Source organism: Coenobita brevimanus, chromosome 93 (assembly GCF_032717465.1).
Source record: "Coenobita brevimanus isolate Jiangsu-jjx chromosome 93, ASM3271746v2, whole genome shotgun sequence".
In the NCBI taxonomy this organism is placed as follows: Eukaryota; Metazoa; Arthropoda; class Malacostraca; order Decapoda; family Coenobitidae; genus Coenobita; species Coenobita brevimanus.
The window spans coordinates 58,534,785-58,553,508 of NC_137046.1; the positions used below are offsets into that span (position 1 = coordinate 58,534,785).

The 18,724-nt window shown below is 39.1% G+C and overlaps 1 protein-coding gene across 1 annotated transcript in view; it reads right to left on the reverse strand.

Annotated features, from left to right (window-relative positions):
* The window catches only part of LOC145412452 (uncharacterized), a 32,354-nt gene extending 19,267 nt beyond the window's left edge, over positions 1-13,087 (reverse strand). Inside the window, exons 1-2 of the mRNA XM_080282337.1 lie at positions 13,061-13,087; positions 11,111-11,261 (exon numbers count right to left, since the gene is read on the reverse strand). Coding sequence (XP_080138463.1) covers positions 11,111-11,261; positions 13,061-13,087 — 178 coding nt within the window. The remainder of the gene's footprint in view (positions 1-11,110; positions 11,262-13,060) is intronic.
* Positions 13,088-18,724: the final 5,637 nt, after the last annotated feature.

Consider the following 18,724-nt stretch of genomic DNA (forward strand, 5'->3'; position numbering starts at 1 on the left):
GTAGCTTTGTGTGATGAAACAGTGCAATCTTTCCCCTCGAGCTGTAAATTATTCGTTGATATTCTGGCTGTCCTATATACTGGTATTTAACTGCGTGATATATTAGGGAGAAAGGATAGAGCGTGAGTAAAGAGCGTGCAGCGAGGGAGTGTTGAAAGGAACGAATAGAGGATTGGAGGGAGAGTCAGTGTGACAGAGTGAGAGGGATAAGGGGATGAAAGAGAGGCAGGGATATATATATATATATATATATATATATATATATATATATATATATATATATATATATATATATTTATTTATATTTATATTTATATTTATATTTATATTCATATATGTATGTAAATGATAAAATTAAACAAGGGAGATATATACTGGTATATTACAACTCCTATGTGTAAGTTCTGAGATGTTAATCAGATTTTCGCTGTAACTCCTTCATTTTCAATCTTCTTGTATCCACGCTTACCTTTTTTTTAACTTAAGAAGATTATCTATTAGTGAAGGTGTTGATGAGGGGCTGTTTCTGACTCTGCTAGTTCGAAAAGTCTCTCCACAGCTGAATGAAATTGTCTAATGTTGAGAGAGAGAGAGAGAGAGAGAGAGAGAGAGGGAGGGAGAGATAAAGGGCTGAAGAGAATAACCGTAATACGTATACATACATTGCTATACACTCTAAGGTGTCTCGTCCCCACGGTCAGAGAATGCAAACAGAGAGTCAGGAGTCGTAGTTCAGGTGGGGCTGGGTCGTGTTTGGTTACATGGTTATCAGGTGAGAGTGTCGTACTGAGTTACATAACTTTGCAGGTGTATATTAGATTCCGCTGATTGCCCGTGTCAGTGCTGAGCCGGTTATCTGTGTACGGAGGGTTAGATCCTTCAGACTTGTAACACGTGATTTAACTACAGAAATACTGTACTTTAACCGGTGTGCGGCAGTACAGTTACCACAGGCGCTGATGCTGATTAGTATTTTACACTAAGTCTTTCACCAGCTGAGTCTCCCTTTGCACTTTCTTAACTTTAGTATCGAGAAGTGCCTCAGTCTTGATCAACAAATCATGATAATAAAGAACATGAAACCATGATTATAAATAATCAAATATTTCTATTCATATTTTATACGAGCATAAACCATTCCCAGAAGATGACTATGAATTAACTTCTTCCAAAACTGAAACGTACGCCTTGGTACCCAGAAATTTAAGCACTACCTTTGGAAACAATAGACCCCACCACTGCAACAAACAGTGCTGATAAATAAAGCCCAGGGATGACTGAACAGACGTCACTGATGAAATTGCTATGCCTGGTTAACAGAAATCCGGAGGGAAAAGGATGGGATTACGTGGTGGAACAGCAATAGTATCGTTTTTTGTGGAGTTGTAGGCAGATGGACGCACGATTGTCTGTTATGCATAAGAGAACTGTTTGGCTTCAGGGAACGGATCCACTTTGATAACCTATACTTTTATTCAGTGCACAACCACAGCCGTCTTCCACTCGACTGGTACGTCAAGGTCTCTGGCATGATTCACACAAATATTTTATTACACACTCTACATTTCGTGACCCATACATTTGCCTCATTAATACATAACAATGAAAATGAAACTCGTGTGACCCAAATAGGCAGCCGGAGCATTCAACAAATTTACCGGTATATCGGGTGAACATCAACTATTCCTAATTAGGCCAGATGCCACGTGTAAAATTGGAGTTCGTTTGGTTCAAAGGTCAGTGAGAAAGTGAATTTTCAATATTTTTGAATGTGTTTAGCCTATATAAATCTAACATGGTTACAATACTGTTAACCATGTTAACCCATATAAAATTCATGGCAACAGTTTTGACATTATTTATTCAATGACTCTCCCGGGATACTTGCAGAATTCCAGCTCAACTGCTGAGCGATTTCAGAATTTCCTATTTCCAGTGTTCCAGCAGTATTTGGGAAAGTTATAATACGGCAACCAAACGCTGCTTAAATTCCATTAACAGAGTTTGTTTCTCATAAGGGTTCCGTGTTCTCTGCCATATTTATTACCCGTCCCCGCCCCGGAGGGACTCGGGAACGGGTATTGTTTTCACTTGGTTCGTCTGTTTGTTTGTTTGTCTATCTGTCTGTCTGTTAACAACTTTACACGAAAACTACTGGTGCGATTTTGATTGAATGTACTGGGATGATGGGCTATGAACTTTTGATCACCTGACTAAATTTTGGGCCAAATTGGGCCAAGGCCCAGGCTGTAGGCCCAAAAAATGTAAAAAAGAAAAAGTAAAAGAAAAACCGTTTTTTCGTCATAATTCCTTTCAAATTCGTGATATCGACATGAAACCAAAACCTAAAGGTGCATCTTTCAAATCTGCATCTTGTAACATGCCTCATTACATCAGGTGGGTCATCCCCAGTTAGCAGTAGGGGGGGTCAGTGTCAGGTGGGTCGGGCCTGAAATTTCGAATGGGCATAAAATCGTCAATTTTAACCCGATTTACTCCAAATTTGATATGTGACATCTTTGACTAGATATCCTGCTGTGTTTATACGTCAGCACTAAAATGCCTGCCGGGGACGGGGTTGCTGTGCCTTGGAACCGCGTCTTGTTATCTTTGTATTCTATTGTTATGGAGAAGATTTTGTGGTAGTTTTCAAAAATCAGCATTTATGCATTAGTTCCTATAGGACCCTCAGCATTTATGCATTAATTCCAATGGGACCTTCAACACACACTAAAACTACAGATTACAATATCAGTGGGGTATAATTGGTTGCAGCTGCAGCCGTCATTTTCATGATGTTCATCATATCTGAATAGAAGCAGGTGAAGCTGAAGCAGGTTAGAAACGGTCACTATCAGTTCGCAATTCATCTTTTATATTTTTTTCTGTTTCCCCATTATTTTCTTATCATAGTAGACACCCCCTCCCCCATCTCACTTTTCATCATTTACACAGTATCTTTACATACACATGCCAAATACCAGATAGTATAAGGAAGTATCTTGTAAGGACACGTATCAAGTGTGCCAAATACTTCATTCTGTGTTTCAGGGTGTAAGTGTCGCGGTGATAATGTCGCATCGAGCATGGTTTAGTTACCATGCCATTAATTAGCAGGAGTTAAAAATTCATGAGCAATATAATGCTGGGTTTTGAGAGCGAGGTGAGGGGAGCGTGGCCATTGCAAATATCTTCACATATTACCTTTCCTGTACATGAATAATTTTATATTTAACTGTCTTTATTCCTAATCTGCGTGGAATCAAATCGACATTCACCTTTGTCACATCCTTTACAGAAATAAGTTTTATATTTATCTTTTTTCTTCCTAATTCAGACTGTGGAGTTTAATCGACCCTTCGCCTGTCACACCTCCTTTAAGTGAATAATTCTCCTCTTGACTCTTTATTTCAGCTCAGAATTTCAGTTATCTTCACATGGTATAAGGGAAAAATATAGAGAAAGCTGCGGAACTGTGTGGTTTGGGGGAAATCTAATGACATAAGTGATCAGTACAGTTCACAGCCGTAAAGACGATTAGGCTAATTAATATTCATGTGACTGAGCATATCATAGTATTTCTTAACATGGGTGAGATAGAATATGTTATTTACTATAAAATGTTACTTGCAAGCTAGATAAAACGTTACCTACTATGAAATGTCACCTGCAAACCAGATAAAATGCTACTTACTATGAAATGTTACTTGCATGCTATATTTTGCACCGTCAAGGAGGCAGATCTAGACGTACACTAGTGGGTATTTCTCAGTTTCCATCTTCTGGCATATCAGGCTGTGTCGCGCCAAATGTACAGGTGCCACTAAGGACGAGAGCTTCCCGTCTACGTAAAAATTCTGGACATTGGTATCGACATCTCCCAAGGGGCCGTAGCGGACTTGAGGCTACATTTTATTCTGCTTATAGGGATGCTGTTTTTACCTAACTTTCCATCTGTTATCGTAGCCTCTGGGAAAGACATGAGATACTTTTTTATAGTTGTTTTTAAAATGAACTAAAATCATTACTCCAGTTAGGAATTATCTCGTTCGTTTCATCTTAGATCAGTAAAAGCGTCTGACGTTAGTAGTAAATAAATATGTTTAGTTATCCCGAAGGAGAGTTAACATTAACCTCTCTCTCTCTCTCTCTCTCTCTCTCTCTCTCTCTCTCTCTCTCTCTCTCTCTCTCTCTCCCTCCCTTCCTTTTCTCTGGGATGACTCTGGGCAGTGACGCAGAGTAAGCAACAAAAATTATGCAATCATTAGACTCTTAATTACATTTGCATAATGACTGACAAGAAAATATATTACATGTCATATATTCTAATTGCCTCTTTTCTCGCTTGACTTGCAGTATAGCAATTTGCACGCTCATTTGCAGGTTCAGAAATAGAGCAATTTAGAAATGATTTTGACTGATTTCCATTTTCTGTACCATTTTTGTACTTCTTCCTCTCCAGGGGTGTCTAGCTTGGGTTAGTGTAAGTTAATCAGTTTAGGTTAGGTTAGGGTAGGTTAAGTTAGGTTAGAACAGAAATAAAGGAAAAATAGAAGAATGATGAACTCGTAATGCAGAAATGGTAGGCCTATGCAGAACGGAAATCCTTACAAAAAATAATAATAAAATGTAATACTAACCCTGTTACCATCGGGACAGTTCTAGTATTTTGTTATAGCTTAGGTCAAAAGATTCAATAAAGTTCACACGCATTGAATTTTTTGAAAGTAGCCTAACCCAGGGACCCAACGCACTTGATGGGCAAATAGATCACTAGATGATAAATAGATGGAATAAATGATAATGATAGACAGGCAGTATAAATTAAGACGATAAACAGGTAGAATAAATAAAGAGATAAAAATAACGCGATTCTTAATGGGAAGGAAAGAAGTGTGTTTTGGGGGGACTTAACATAATTGGTTTTGACTTTTTATACACTCACAAATGAAGCCAGGCCACACAGCTGATTATTTATGCAAGGAGGACACACAGTTAGTTCTGTGGGTATTATTAGTCATTCATATAGATTACATACTTTATTTTTTAATTTGCATGCTTTATCCTTTGCTTAGTTTATTAATGCCATTTCTAGATAATTATATTCAGCTTAGTAGTGAGGAAAAACAGTGAGGAAAAAGACTTTTGCTAGATTGTAATTATATGATATGGAAGGAGAACTCATGGGTGAAAGTAGACCACAAACAGTAAACATATGATAACTCATGTTTATCCAGGTTAAAGAATTGTGGGAAGTTTTCGCCATAAACCACCATGCTCCACACGATGCCTAAGAAGTTCTCGAAAAACTTAGCTGGACCATGAAAAAAGAGGGAAGTATTTGTGAGTTATTCAAGAGTACAGGATATTTAAAGCCTTCAAGGGAATTATTGCCGGATGGAGAGAATGTACAGCAGATGAACGATAGTCAGTATACGAGTAAGAATAGGCTGCAATTTGCAAGCTGGAATGAATGTCTGTAACTAAACACTGAAAGATATAAGAACACGAATTGCAAGATGACGAACACCCCTGTAAGTAAACAATAATCACTTTAAGCACATGATTTGCAAGATAAAGAAACTGCCAATAGATAAACAGTATCAGAAAACAATAACACGATTTGTAAGATGGAAATAATGTCTGAAAACACCGTCAGGTATAAGAGTTTGATTTCCAAGATGCAGAGAATTCCTGTGTCTAGATAAACGGAACTGTATGCAGATAAAAGATAAATGCTAACATCGGTTTTGAGTGGGAATATTTTTAAGGCGACTCATGTTTATCCAGGTTAAAGAATTGTGGAGAGTTTTCACCATAAACCACCATGCTCCACACAATGCCTAAGAAGTTCTCGAAAAACTTAGCTGGACCGTGAAAAAAGAGGGAAGTATTTGTGAGTTATGAAAAAGAGGAATATCTGAGCATCTCGGCGATAAGGAGAAGAATGTTCTAGCATGCGGGGTAAGAAACGAGGAATATTAGTGTATCTTAGTTATGAAAAGTAGGGAAATTCATGTCTCCTCTGCTTGACATACTAGCACTTGTGAGGGTTCCTAATGAGAGAAGGACTTGAAGAGCGAGTGTGGGATTAGACTCCCCTCAAGAAGGATTCACGCAAAGGATCAAGGAAAAAAACAGAGGAAACTCTTATTATCGTCAATTTAGGCATCTTTCTGGCAATTTCTTTTAGCCAACAAATTTCTGCCAATGTTTTATTAATATTTTCTCCTACCAGCATCTTTTTTCGTATCACCTTATTTATATTCTACGAGTATTTTCTTTTCTCCATGTCTCCTTAATATTGTCATCTATCAGCATATTTCTGGATGTACCACCTTAATATTTTATTCCAAGATGTATTTGGAATTCATGCCGATATTAAAGGGATACGAGAAACATATGAGATAATATTAAGTCGTGGAATGAGAATAGATCGCTATGGAAAAGGTGCTTGAAATTCTCCTTTCCTGACGAGAATACAGTGCAAATAAATCTAGAGGATATCAAGTTCACATCTAAGTATTTTGAATATGCCATTTATACCGTTTAAAATCGAACCTACATTGCAACATCAGTAACGTACTAGAGATTATTTAGGTACAATGTGTGGAATAAATCGTTGAGGAGCAGGTGTGCCAAATCTTCAAATGTTGCCCTGGGATGTGGGGAGAGTGTGCGCGCGCGAATACATCAACATTAAGGGGTAATGAAGCTAAATGGGGAGTGAGGATTACAATAACTCATCTGGGTGTACTCGTGTGATTAGGTGTGGGCAGAGGAAAGTGATGTATGACGCCCAGACATAGGAGGAAGAGACGAAAGTGTATTATGAAATATACCTAACTCAGACAACGAAGTGGAGAGCGTATGTATTGTACGTAACGCAGGGAACGAAGGAGAAAGTGGCATTCTTCACATCCACATCCTTCTCACTGGCTGCTGCACGACTTACTCATGGGTTCCTGGTGGATGGTGGGACTTAGCCGTATTGTGATGACTGGTTCCTCTTACTGTCTTGCTGGTCCAGTATCCGAGTCTTGGGGGGCCTGCGTCAGAGGTTTCTCCGTAGGCATAGGGGGTCAGAATGGTGCTTACTATCCCTCTTCCATGCTTGGAGGAACCCCTGGCTATCCGGTTGACGTTTTTAAATTTCTGTAGAAGGCGGTTTTCCTCCACCTTTTATAGTTAACTGATTTTTCCTCGTTTTTTAATTGTTCTTTGTGTTATTTATTCATGGAAGCAGATATTTACTTAGTTCTAGTATACATATTATAACTTTTTTTTCGGCTCCGTATGACTTGAGTTGTTACAGCTCTACATCATCTACTGGTTCTGAGTCTGCGATCAGTACAGCGTAATTTGCAAACAACAACTGGTTTACTTCCGCTGTGATCCCCTCTCCTTTAATCCTGTAGTTTAAAAAAATGCATGTGTTAAATCATGAATTACCCCGGTCATTCTTATTACAATAATTAGGCTGGGAGTGCTAATTATACGTTACACATATTTGGCGGAAAATCATAATAAGTGACAGATACCACTCGCCTCTGCTAATGATGCTGATGGAATTAACACCACCAATCAGGGGTAGAGCTGTATTTTATTTTTGTGTGTTTATTTATTTATTTACTTATTTATCTTGCTGTGACTTTTCTACTCTTGGAAGGCGTCATGTAGGGAAAGGGTTAATGGAGGCTACACCTTACCCTCCAATCGAAAAGTTTATCTCAAAGTGAAGAGAAAAAAAAATGAAGTAGCAGAAGTTAACTATAAAACCTCTCTCTCTCTCTCTCTCTCTCTCTCTCTCTCTCTCTCTCTCTCTCTCTCTCTCTCTCTCCTTCTGGAAGTTCGAAGCGGTGGCGTCATATTAAACAGCGCTTTGTTTTTCTGATTAACAAGACTCACTATTAGAGGCATCACGTTCGAACTGATGAATATTTGGATTAAATTGGGTTCGAGATTATCAGGTTGGGTTCAGTCTGGCTAATGGACAGAGAGAGAGAGAGAGAGAGAGAGGAAATTACCATGATCTGTTTTCTTTTTCTGCAGGACGGGGGAGGAAGGAGGTAGAGTACACAAGCTTTTCATGTGCCTTGTTTATCCTGCGAGTCAAAATCTGGGTTACGAGGGGGTACTGATTTTAATATATGTTTGAGAAAACCACCTCAGTCCTTGTTCTGCAGGTGAGTAAGTTTGTATCCATTAATTAGAATATTCGTCATTACCTGCCGTGTTACCTCTCTCTCTCTCTCTCTCTCTCTCTCTATCTATCTATCTATCTATCTATCTATCTATCTCTCTGCGTGAAATTACGAGAAACAACACAAAACATGATTTAGAGAGGCATATTTACAGGAATTACACATGAAGATTATTGTATGCCAAGAGGAAAGGAATATCATCGTTATATGCTGAGAGGAATAATGTAAGTACTGTATCCTTAAAGCAATATTATCAATCTCTTTATAACTACTCCCTGCTAAACTGAATTGAAAAAAAAAAAACACATTTCCAGCCAGACAAGCGACCGAGGCATTAACTCAGGGAACAAAAGGCACGCGGAACAAATGGCAAGTGTAAAATTAGGAAAACACGTAGTAAGCAAACAGACCTGAAACTAAGGCCAGACTATAAAGTTAAAGGAGAGATGTCGCGAGAGAACAGAGGCGTGGAACAAAACAGAGAGAGAGAGAGGGAGAGAGAGGGAGACTGATGCAAAAGTGAATGCGCGGAAAATGTGAAGAGGGAAGGTTTTTTTTTTTTTTTTTTTTTTTTTTTTTTCGTATGCTAAGTGGCTTTTGGAGATTTCGGAACGCCTCTTCGCTAGCTATTTATTCTGTACATTACACATCGGTACCTTTTTTATATGATGTTTTTGCAGGCTGTGTCGACTATTAAAACGATACAAATGGCTTACAACAAATGCTGAGTGGAGTATGCAAAATAAATCGCTAAGGAAGCTTTACTACGAAGCCTCTTGTGTCACAAATATAATAAAGGTGGGAAGGACTAGAAATGGTAGTTTGAGTTACAAGTTATTTCAAAGTAATTTATTCCATGCACTGAGGCCTTAAAAGCAGAGAAGGGATGAAGTTATGCATAGAAAATAAAGGGAATAAATATAATCAACAAAATTCATTCGTAACTGGAATTAATATACGAAAAATAGGCAATAGATTAAAAAAAAAGTCAAATTCTAATCAGGTGTATGAAAACAGGTCCCGCCCACACGTTCCATCCAGAAATTAATATATATATAAAATTGATATACGAGTATTTAATCACGGGCGTCAAATCGTAGTCATTTAATATTTAATGACACTGTGTTATTGTGTTACGGTCAATAAATGTAGCTTGGACCAGAATCGAATGCCGTGATTGGAGGGAATAACAGAGAACGCGTTACACTGTTTACACAAGCCTGGGATGGGTCTCTTAGCTCTTTTCGCGTTTGCATTAGTAGTGCCACAGGACATTTCGTTGTTGAAGCAGCTGCATGTGGCCCTTTTTTTTTTTGTTGGAACTTCTTCATATGGAACCTTATTGTTGGAACAGTTTCATATGATACTTTATTTTTGGAACAGCCTCATGTACGCTGTTGTTGGAACGGCTTCATAATGCACTTAATTGGAATAGTTTCATGTGGCACTTGATTGATGGATTAGTTTCATGTGGCACTTTACTGATGGATTAGTTTCATATGGCACTTTATTGATGGTTTCATATGGCACTTTATTGATGGCATAGTTTCATATGGCACTTTATTGATGGCATAGTTTCATATGGCACTTTATTGATGGCATAGTTTCATATGGCACTTTATTGATGGCATAGTTTCATATGGCACTTTAATGCTGGAGAAATTTTATATGAAAATGCGGAGCATTTCACGAGCGAAAAAAAAAAAAAGTTGCCGTAGTAGATGCTTTTAATATTTCAATGGCACTGAAAGAAACTACCTTAACATCTTTATCACTAATAACTTCTCATTAATGAAAAAAAAATAAATAAAAAAAAGAGCGGAGGGGGGCTCTTTTCACAAAACTTGCCAATTAATGAGAAAAAGAAAATCCAGACTAACTGCGTGGGAAGTCCCCGGCCCGTAATAACCGACGAGACCCATTATGCTCCACCAGCTATTGTCATGGTGCATTGATGAGGAGCAGTGGTTGTTATCTTCTTACTGGTAATGGCCTGCACATTTTGACGATTAATTTAAGAGAACTCGATCCTCTTGCTGAGCCACTTGTGTAATCGTAAAATGAATTTGAAAATATTGTCATCGTTTCAGACCTTAACATCATATTATATGATGTTTGCGAGGAGAACGAAGTAATTAAATTTGTCTTAAGATTTGCCCTCATCTAATTAACTACAGCTAGTCTTTAGGTATCTTGCCATCTCCATTATATTAGTACCATTAGGACCATTTACCTCTGTACTGGAGCACCAGTCACGCCGTTTGGTATCATTTAGGACTAGCAGCATAAGCCCGACTCTGGCACTGGATCTGAATTGTAAGTGATACGACAATGTTCACTGGAAAATAATAAATCTTTGTCTGTGCATCAGGGAAAATTGGTTTATGGAAAAAAAAAAAAAACTATTAACGATATGCGGCACCCTCATGAAACCAAATTTATGATCGTTGGGTATAATCATTGTGGATTTTCCAGTAGCCATCGTCTTTAGTATCAAATTCTTTCCCCTGAAGTGTGTACCGATAGTTTTTGGGTCGATTGTACCGTCCCATCATACCCTCTTGTACTCTATGACGAACCGGTAATGTAATGGTCAGCACATTTAACCTCCAACAAAAAAAAGAAGATGAATCCCGGACCGATAAGCCTCTCGGACAAAGTTGGTTTCCCTTATGTCCCCTTTCACCCAGCAGTACAGTTAGGAACCTGGATGTAACTTCGATTGTTTTATGTTGTATTCTAGAGGACGATCCTGACTTGCGTATGATTGCTTTATTGACCTTCGCGCAGTCGACAGGTACAAACTCCAAGCCTTTCATCTTCATCTTTTTTTTTTCTTTTCTCCTTCCCTGTCTTCTTCTTCTTCATCTTTGATAAATAAGACTCCCTAAATCCGTATCTCTCACGAATTTCTGTATTCCATGCTTCTTTTTCTTCATCTTCTTCTTCATCTTTGATCAACAGACTTCCTAAATCCACTTCTTTCACGAATGTCTGTATTTCTTGCTGTTGCCTGAGGAATTTCTTATAGTTAAATGGACTCGAGAACTTGAAGACCTAAAACCTTGAGAATGTAAAGTATTGGGAGAATTTCACTGTACCCTTCATTTTTTTTTTTTTTTTTTTTTTTTTTTTAGGGGGGGCTAAAACTATTCTCTCCATCTTCAGTGCTAAGCTGTAAGAATAGATTAACCCTAGAATGTGATGCTGGTCACGAAGAAGTGCTCTGCAAAGGAGGTGGAGGCGTGGCATTGTCCTTTTGGCACTGAACTGCACAAGGACAAAAGCCTGGGCCAAATAAAGGCGAAAGAACTATAAATATAACGAAAACGAAATATTTACTGCAGTATATTGAAATTCATGATTCTCTGCACTGTCCATTTTTCTATTATCAGAACTAGACTTACATTACCTCTCCATAAAAAAAAATTAAACATTTTATTTTTCTGCTCATAATTCACTTTTAATTCATTGTCGGCAGAGAGAGAGAGAGAGAGAGGAATATGGCAAAAACAGTTTCTAAATATTCAGCTGTTCATATTACGCGGAATAACATTTTGGTGGATCATAAAGTGCGCGTGTGTTCTTCCAGGCCAGCGGTTTTGCTGCAGAGCGACGGTTTTGGCGTTGCCCTGTTTTGGTGCAACATTTTCATTGCATCACCAGCAGTGCAGAAATCGGTATTGTTTATATTACGGTATTGACAGAAAAGCATGGAAACGTTTTTTTGTTCACATTTTCCATTCCTATGTTTGTTGGCGAAAAATGGTTAGGTTCTTACGAAATTTCCACATCATTAATAAAGAAAAACATTTGACACGCTTTTATTCACATTCTCCATTCCTATGTTTGTTGGCGAGAAATGATGAAGTTAATATGAAATTCCCAAGGCGTCATTTATGGAAACCTTTTCGAAGTACAGAATGGCATTATGGGATGTGACTCAAAGGCAGAGGATTAACTACGGATATAAGAAAGTTTATTATTTGGACGGTAGAACAAGAACATATGTGAAGAGAATACATGTTTATTACATTTAGGTTATAACAGAAATGTACAGCGCCATGAACATTATGAATAAGATCACGATTATTTGCCTTTTGTTCTAGATGAATTTTCCAATCCTAATCTATTTTCCATACAAAATACCTGAGCCTGACATTACAAAAGACTTCAAGAGTTTAGCGAAAAAAAACTATTAAATCACAGAACTAAATTTGCAGTGAGAATAGCCTGTCGTGGGGTTTCTCATCTGATATTGTAAAAAGGTTACATGCACTGATCAGATTATGTAGAAGTTGTGAATAAAAAAGTGAGAGCAATGGAAACTCTCGGTTTCAGTGCGTCAGACTGCGGGTTATTTGCATGCACCTCACAAGCCATGATTTATGTGAAAGTTACGTCTTACTGTGGTTACCATTATAAAATCACGAAAAAGTGATGGTGTAATCTTTTATTTAGCAAAATGGATCTTAAAGGTGTTGAAATTTTTGGCGAACTCGTCAAAAAGATGTGATACGTCAACAGCTACTACTGATACTGCAGAAACTATTAGAAATCTTATATAAGTAGCCATCGTGTCTTATCTGCAGCCTTCCTTCCTAAGTAACAGGCAGAATGTTGAGTTGTTGCCGCATAGCCATCATCCCAAGCCTTAGATTGTTACGTCATCAGGATTCCGACCATTAATTATGTGCCTGTGGTCGTTCGACAAATCAAATTGCGCAGTTAAACACAAATACTGCTCAGATGGTGAAATTGTATCCAGTACATTACTTCATAAGTTCTGATATTTTATTTATTATATTATCTGTTAAGGTAAAGCCAGTAATTTCTCAATAACATGGAAAGTTTACATTGACGTCATCAGCTTGGGCGGCCATTGTGGCGAGAGAGTAGGGTAAACATTCAAGTCACAATACACGGCGTCTCCAGCAAAATTTCATGTTAGAAGTTACTAGGGTATGGAAAAGTCTATCCCGAGCTCCTAATATGTGCAAGGATGATTTTCAGCAAGAAAAGAAACGTAACTCAGGAAAAAATAAAATAACCGATGAAGATTATGATCAGTTAGTCCAGTGATTAGAATGCCCATCCTTAAATACATAACCCAGACATCTGATATTCTCACCAAGCCCTTGCACATCCGATGCTTCGAAAGTTATGTCTCGAAGCTTAGAATCTGATGGTTTCTGGATGGGTTCGAGACATGCCGCCAAAAACAGTTAATGGGAAGTGTGTAGTGAAAGCAAAGTTAGGTTAGTTTTCGGTACCAATTATTACTTCAATGGCCGTATGTCTGAACGATAATGTGTGTGCTTCATAAATGTGGGGAACGATTTGCAACGAAATTATTACCTGCTTGGGAAACAGTAGGCTCCCATCTTCACTGTTTTGAACTCTCTCTCTCTCTCTCTCTCTCTCTCTCTCTCTCTCAGTATGTAGTTTTCTTATGTGTAATCTCTGTCATTGCGATTTTGAAAGACATGGACACAGCCAGAACTCGCCAGTCATATATGCTATGATTTGTCTGGGGCGGGGTGAGGGAGTAGCCGAAACGGGAAAAGGATTGCGGTGAAACTTGGTAGAAGGTTGCTCCTGGGTCACAGATGGGTTCGTTTTACCTTCATATCGATTGAAATTTTCTAAAGGAAGATGTTCACGCCTAATTTTCCCTATTGTTTGCCGAGAAGACTACCGGGCCGCGAATCACTTGCTCCTGTGGTGAAACATAAATCGCTGGTTTCGAGCAAAGCGAAGCGCGATCCGGAAACAGCTCTCATGTGAACGTTTGAGAAAGTGCTGAGCTCAAACTAAACTCGCAGACAGTGAGAGATCATTGCGGGTAGATGCAGCTTCGTATGTTGATTTACTTACACTTTCAATGCAGACATTGAATGTGATGTCTCGTGAAACCCCTCTGTACGAAGCAAGTCGATGCATTTTCAAGTAATCTATGGCTACCAACAGAGGATGCTATTCTGGCCACCACCTGACGGCCTCGCTATAGAAAGGAAAACTCTAGCTACCCCTTATCTCCATTATATTATCTCAGGTTACGGGGAATTGAGGAATCTGGCGACTTAATTATGTACGCTGAGTGTAGTTTTAAAAAATGGGAATAAGCCGTCTGTTATAAAAAGTTTTAAGCCAAAGAATGCGAACGTATTCAATGGGATAGTTTTATTTTTACTCACAGATATACCACCTGGGAGGGAGATGGGGAAATATCTCTGAAATCAATGAAGGTGGAATTAAAGGTCAAAGTTAAAGCTGATTTAGTCATTTTTACAGAAAAGAGCTATTTGACTGGAAAAGAAAAAGTTGATTCACTGTTGGGGAATTTTTTTTACCAAGTGCCTGAAATACCCGAAACAGAAAAGTTTGGATAATTTTTCCAGTCAGAGATTACAGATGCTGGTGTGGCAATTACGAAAGTAGGACAAAAATGAAAGGGTTTAATAGACAAATTAATGACGACACCTTTTTGAAGCTCTTTGGTTTAATATCATCAGGGGAACAGTTCAAGATTTTCCTCCTGCCATAAAAAAGGGGTAGGAATAAAAGACTATTTGCATCTGTTATCAGGAAAACATCAAAAACAGACACATCACACTCAAGACTACGACCAGTGAAACAGTAACGTCTTAAATGAACTTTTGGCATCATAGTACTAGATCTCACAAACTAGATGCATCCAAGGGCCTTACTAAAAACAAGTTCGCGGGTTAACGTGTGATCGAGAGAGAGAGAGAGAGAGAGAGAAAGAAAGAGAGAGAGAGAGACTAATGGCGACCTGCAGCTTTGTGGTGAAAAAGGTGTTCATTGTGCCAGATCTGTTTTAGCCATTTATGGAAGGTACGATAAAAACGATGAGTGGTTTTATAGACCAAAAAGATAAGTGAATGGAAAGGAGAGGATGTGTTGAACAGAGACTGGGATTTCAGAGGATGGAAAGACTGAAAGAAGCTGTTCAAACAGTTTAAGAGAGTCATCAGGGTAGTTGACAGACAGACACTACATATGAAGTTGGGTAGCCTGACATAATGGCAACGGCCCAATTTGAGAAAGCGATTACAAGAGGGATTTTGTTTTTTCTTCAGAGATACGTGTAACAACTACCCTTGGCTTTATATCGAGTTTGAAAATGGTCGCCGGAACACAGAATAATCTATGTTAGCAGACACACACACGCCTGAGTTTCAGTTTAAAAGAAAAAGAATTGAAATGGTGTCCTCAAGTGAAAGTTCAGACAGTGCAAATAGTCTAAGATGTATCAAAAGGTTATGACAAAAGATTCGCCGATGAAAGTGCCCCTGAAGCAGTATTTATAAACCATCCTAAGTTTACAGTGCTTTTGAGATCCCTTGTACAAATTTTTTTCCACAAAGCTCACAGACTTCAAAAGCTAGCACAGGTATCACTAACCCTCCAATGGTCGGTAAAGCTAAGGTATTCTATTTTAGCTAACCGCGAAAGATGGTCAGCTAGAATTGACACTAAAGGAATCTCAGAGTGCCATGGTGTTTAAGTGAATGCTGTGTCTGTTTATATTTTTGACGTATGTGTAATATGGTGCCGCCACTGTACTGACAAATATCACTGAGTCGTATAATAACTAATTAATTAGCTCTCTACATGAACCGTTGCATGTGTGCAGGCTATCAATTGCTGTGCCAGGTACAGGTGGGAAAAACACACCACCAGGTATCTCACTCTCTCTCTCTCTCTCTCTCTCTCTGACATCCAATAAAATCTAGTCTTTATTAAACAAGTCTTGGCAAGATTAAGTAAAGCAACAGCGTAAGTCCACATCAATTATTCCCTCAGTATCGCATTCCATGATGCCGATACCTAAATATTAAAAAAAAATGTCCGACAGGTAAATATGAAACTACGTGTCGACAGGTGTATCAATTAGGCGGAGCCGTGGATTCTGAGGGCTTGAATGGTAAATGAATGTTGACCGATATCACTGGGCGAGTTGTTCTCCCACTGTCGCATTCTTTTCTCTTTTCTGGTTTTCTGTACCCAACCTCACCCTGTCCACAGGTGGGAAAGAGAGGCGGCATGATGAGGATGAGGAGGAGCAGGAGGAGCAGGAGGAGGAGGAGGAGGAGGAGGAAGAGATGACGATGATGATGATCATATAAAAAGTGTCATGAGTAAATTTTTTTCCCCCATGTGCTGTAAAATCATAAACATTGACTAGCAAACTATACATGAGGGGAGGCGGTGGCTGAATCGGTAGAGAGCCGGCCTGCTGTCCTAATGGACCTAGGTTCGAATCCCGGCTCGGGCAGGCAACAGTTTAAGGATTTGAATTTCATTAAAGCAGGCTTTACTACCAGAAGATCCGCCGACATGTAAAATTACCCCCGCTAATACAACTACACCAGTCCTGTATGAGACAGCCCTAGCAAGTATTCGATATGAACGGTGGGTGTTAGCGCCGAAGTGGTGACATGTGGAGGTGTGTCGGAGGACTACTGGGCCGTGGGATGGGCATGGCAAATTATTGGTGAGAGACATCGTGCATTATTACTCCTGGCCCACTCACACGTCACCTGTCCCAGCAGCACCTGTCCGGATAATTTGATAATCTAAAGTATATTATGTGACGTTTTAGCAGCATTCACCATTTAAAATCATAACTTTAGCACAACACACAAACCAGCGCACTAGGAATCAAAAAGTGACATGAATAAGTTGATCCATGTGAAATTAATGTTACTATCATATTAAGACACTAACTGAATATTCATTTTCTTTCGATGGACTTTACAGCTTTGGCTTAACTAGAAAATTATTGACGGAAGATGTCAACCCTTTCACCCTGATGATGTATTATGTATAAGGAAGTTACCACCAGACGATTTTATTCAGCGATTTCATTCAGCTTGACTATCTACGAGGGATTAACTATTACTAAATAAATCTCTCCGTTTTAAAAGTTTCACCTCAGCTTTCTAAAATAAAAAATGACGTCACTGGATTGAAGAGGTTAGTTAATAGTTATCAGTGAGGATCATAAAGCCATAACAAGCTGGCTATACGCTTTACAGATGGTGACTTTACGCTTTACAGATGGTGGCTTTACATTTTACAGATGGTGGCTTTACGCTTTACAGATGGTGGCTTTACGCTTTACAGATGGTGGCTTTACGTATTACAGATTGTGGCTTTACGCTTTACAGATGGTGGCTTTGCCTTTTACAGATGGTGGCTTTACACTTTGCAGATGGTGGCTTTACGCTTTACAGATGGTGGCTATACACTTTGCAGATGGTGGCTCTGGGCTATACAGATGGCGGTGTAAGGTGTGATTGCTGCATTTCTGTAATAAAAACAATATTTATGACACGAATTATGGCACAGTGGCACATAAAGGGGAAAACATTTATATCTGGGGGCCCTTTTCCCCCCTGGGCCCCCTTCCTGACTATGCCACTTAACCCCTTCACTCGGATGACGTTTTATTGTGTCCTCGCTTTTACCAGACGATTTTATTCAGTTTAGGAAAGCTCTCTGGTTTTAAAAGGGTTATTGAGGACTTTTTAAAAATCTCTCCCTAAAAAAAAAGCCTTATCAAAAGCTGAAGAAAAAAGTCTGAAGATAAGGATAGATAAGAAGCGCGTCCTCGGGTTCAAGGGGTTAACTCAGGATCGCCTTATCTCTTACCGTATCTGATGGCGAGGACGATAAGGAGATGCGGAAGGAGGGTCATCGCTGGGCAGGTCATGTTCAAGATATAACAGGAACAGCGTCAGATAGTTAACCTCTACATCACTTAATTGTTCCTAGTTCTTCATTAACAATATCTAGTAAGGATAATCCAGTTTAGTTATGCATGTAAAGGCTTCTTCATCGCCTTCTTCCAACAAGCACATCATTTATAGTGGGAATTTATAGGGCAGTGAACAGAGCTGCAGGTGGGTGATAAAGAGCCGAGACACAGACGAGGCAGAGAGCAGACCGGCGCGTGTCCATCCCCACCGGAGCTCTCGCCTGCACTGCCTCGCCTCCCTCGTGTGGGGTGGCACTGTCTTACCTATGGGTATTGTAAGGACCCCCCTACATATACTGCTTAATCTTATCCTTACCCATCTGACCTTAAAGTTACCATTATCCATCTACAGTCCTTCCTTGCATCCATATCCACCCTTCTGCATACTGTATGCATCTTAATTTATCCATATCAATCTAACCTTAAGCTTATCTATCTGCAGCCTTTCAGTTCATGCCTACTTTTCTCCTCATCCATCTGAGGATTAACAGGCACTCAGTCCTATCGTGAATCAGCTACAGACTTCCATTCCTCCATTTGCTTTCATCCTTCATACATTTAAATACACGACAACACCAGTTAATTCGCTGGCTGGATAATGTCTTTAGATTTATTTATTTATTTTTAACATGAATAATTGACTAATAAACACAAATTACTGGGCTATAAACAAGTGGGACTGTGGTTCGGTAAAAGACAGCAGGGTTAGTTTAGGGTGGCGGTGGTGTGTGCT